General features: G+C 55.6%; 1 protein-coding gene across 1 annotated transcript in view; it reads right to left on the bottom strand.

Moving 5' to 3' along the window:
* Positions 1 to 3,024, bottom strand: part of SLC6A9 (solute carrier family 6 (neurotransmitter transporter, glycine), member 9) — a 36,593-nt gene that overhangs the window by 24,247 nt on the left and 9,322 nt on the right. Inside the window, exon 2 of the mRNA XM_010862794.1 lies at positions 2,103 to 2,217. Within this exon, the coding sequence (XP_010861096.1) occupies positions 2,103 to 2,132 (30 nt within the window). The 5' untranslated portion in view covers positions 2,133 to 2,217. The remainder of the gene's footprint in view (positions 1 to 2,102; positions 2,218 to 3,024) is intronic.

Raw genomic sequence — 3,024 nt, 5'->3', positions numbered from 1 at the left:
CCTGCCGCATGGGGAGCCCAACAGAGGCTCCAAGGATGACACATGGTAGACACTGAGAAGCCCCAGGGGCCCATGTCTTCACATCCAAGCCTGGGGCATAGGGGGATGGAAGTGAGGACCTCGTGGCCAGGGCCAGCTGCCTGCTCCCGATACAGGACACACAGGGCGACAGAAGTCACACATCTGGAGGGTCCAAGTGCCCCTGGTTTATACGCATGGCCCTCAGCTCCCTCTATTCTGCCCCACCGTGGCCTCTAAGAGAAGGAGCATCCTTCATGATCCTTCATGGTCCCCTTAGGGGACCACGGGCAGCTAGTGAAGTCCAGATACAGCTGCCCAGGTTAGCAAAGAGGGATGGTGCTCCTCAGAGACAAGGGCTACATGGAGGCAGCACTGGTTCTAACTGAGTCCTGAGAATAGTGTAGCCCAGGGTCATAAGCAGAACTGAGAAAGAATAGAATCTCGAGCAACCACCGGGGGTGCCCAGGGGACCTGCTACGGAGCCACAGACGCAGCAGCAGTGGGCACATGTCAAAGGCCAAAGGGCAAGAAGGAAACTATGCTCTGGCTATCTTTAGGTACATCCTGGTCTGGGAACAGGCGTCCCAAGACAGCATTCCCTTCCATAGATGCGCTAGCCGGCAGAGCCTGGGGTCTGGGAAGCTCAGCCCCAGCAGGGGTTCTGGGACCTTGGGATTCAGGCTCTCTGTGCTGCTCACGTGGGTCCCACATCACCCCTGCTTGCCCATCCCAGTCCTTTCAGGGTCACTCCACAGAAAGCAGACCACCCAGTGAGTCCTCAGAGGGTTTCTTAGGTTTCACGGGACTCAGAATCTCCATGGAGGGAGGAGCAGAGCTGCACTCCACTTTCTGCTACAGGCCCATGGCAATTCCAACACTTCTGGCAAGAAGGAAGCCAGTCTTGATCCTATCCTATCCTATCTACTCCCCCCTAGCAAGTATGTGGGTCTGGAGACCTCCATGTCTGCCCACATCTGAGCACTCAAGAGCTCAGGCTGGCTCAGGAATACTTTGAGAAGCCTAATTCATTCAGACTTGTTCCAATCAGGAGTTGGCCAGACCAGAGCAGGCCTGAGAGCTGGATGCTGGAAGTTCAGGACCAGGCAGGAGACAGGGTCCTCAGCCTGGAGAACAACTGTTTGGCTCCCTCCCCAACAGCATATCTCTGGACCGAGGACAAAAGAGTCCCAGAAATCCCTGGTGGGACAGGGCTTGTTTGGGGAGGGCGCTGCAAGAGACCCTGGGTCAGTCTTTCAATGAATCAGAACAGCAACAGGAGAATCCCTGTGGGGAAGGGATGAGCCAAGGGAAGGGCCATGCTTAGCCACTGGCTTCCTCCCTGGCAGCTGCCCAGTCTCACTGCTTCTTGAGGCAATATCCCCAGAGAATGAATACAACGGCCGCCCTTGGGGTATTTTCCTGCCTTCTGATTTCAGAGCTGGCCTGCTCCGTCCATCCATGAGCCATCCATCCATGAGCTGGCCCTACTGTTGCCCTCTGCTTCGCACCCTCTCCTGTGCTCTGAGGCAGTGGGCAGTGAAGAGCCATGTCTTGGGGAAAGGGGAGAGGGATGTTTCCTGAAGGACCTCATAAGAGGAATCAACATGAAATGTTCTATGCTATTTTTTGAATGGAAGAAGAGAAAAATCAGTCTCTGAGGACTCCTTGATCAACCCCTACTGAATACTCCCCACAGCAGGCAGAGCACAGGATGAGGATGTCAGGGCGTCAGCTCCAGGACAGCCCTCCCGGCAGGATCGACTGCAGCCTGATCTCCAGGGTATCTTGTGATGAGGGTGGGGAGTGTGCTTCCTGCCTCCCAGCAGGACCTTCGGGCCCTTTAGCAGAATCTGTCTGCTGTGGGCTCCAAACGGTGGCAGTATCTAACCTCCTGGGTGAGGGGCTGCCTGCCTGGGCCTGTGATAGCCCTAGCACTCAGGAGTCCTGGCAGTGCCAGACTTGGGCCCCATGGAGCCTCCTCGGCCCTCCTGTCGGGGCCAGTAGCTGACAGCCGGCCCCAGAAGGGACGGACGGTGCTCATGACCCCCACCCCCTCACGGCAATCTGGTCCCTGTACTCACCAGCATCCCTTTGGCACCTTTATCTACCATGGTGGTGGTGGGTTAGGAGCTCTGGAGTGCAGATCACACTCACACGCTTTGTTTCTAGCACCTTTCAGAGTACAGGCCTCCAGAGCTGTGGAGACAGCAGAGAATGAGGTGAGAATTTGGCCCGGAGAAGGCAGGGCAGGACGAGTGTGGCTCTCCAGAACAGGTAGTGCAGGGCCCAGACCACCTGCCACTCTTCCCTCCCATCCTGTTCCTTTCTGGATGACCCTCAATCCAGTTCCTACCTCACTCTTCTCCCAACCCTTCCCCTGAAATCCTTGGTCTCCAGGCTTCCTGTCCCAATGGGCAAAGGTTTATTTTTGATTCTCCAGATGCCGAATTTTATTTTTTTTAAAAAATGAACACAGAACTGGGACAGGGTCCAATTCATTCATCGTCTGTGTGAATGGCCTCAACCTTTCCCCTGAAGGGGAGTCAGCTTGGATCAGCACATGCTCCCCCACCTCGCCCCAGCCAGGTGGCCAGGATGGACCTTCCCTATCCTGATGCTGCTCAGCCTGGGCTCCAGGCATATGGCGTTCCACTAACTTGGACCAGAAACTCTGGGCACAGCAAACACAGCATGTGGGTCACGCCTCCATGCCCTTGCTCAGGTGGGCCCCGACCGAACACCTTCCCTCCTGCTCCCCAGGTGAAATTCTACAAACCCTTTGGGACCCTGCCTCAGTGTCACTTCTCCTCTGTTGCTTTTCCTGACACGGCCCCCACTCCACTCCAGAATGAACAAATTGCTTCCTCTTTTGTGTTTTGTGCTACCAGTGTTCTTATAAACTTACTCCAGACATATTTGCTTATGTCTGTCAACTGTGGTTGGGCAGTTCCCTGAGGGATTGCATGTGCTTAATTGACCCCTCTGTGCCCTGCTCAGCCTGCC

Source organism: Bison bison, unplaced genomic scaffold, assembly GCF_000754665.1.
Source record: "Bison bison bison isolate TAMUID 2011002044 unplaced genomic scaffold, Bison_UMD1.0 scf7180017864484, whole genome shotgun sequence".
Classification (NCBI taxonomy): domain Eukaryota; kingdom Metazoa; phylum Chordata; class Mammalia; order Artiodactyla; family Bovidae; genus Bison; species Bison bison.
Note: the sequence above shows the minus strand (reverse complement) of the source record. Positions and strands in the feature narration are given on the sequence as shown.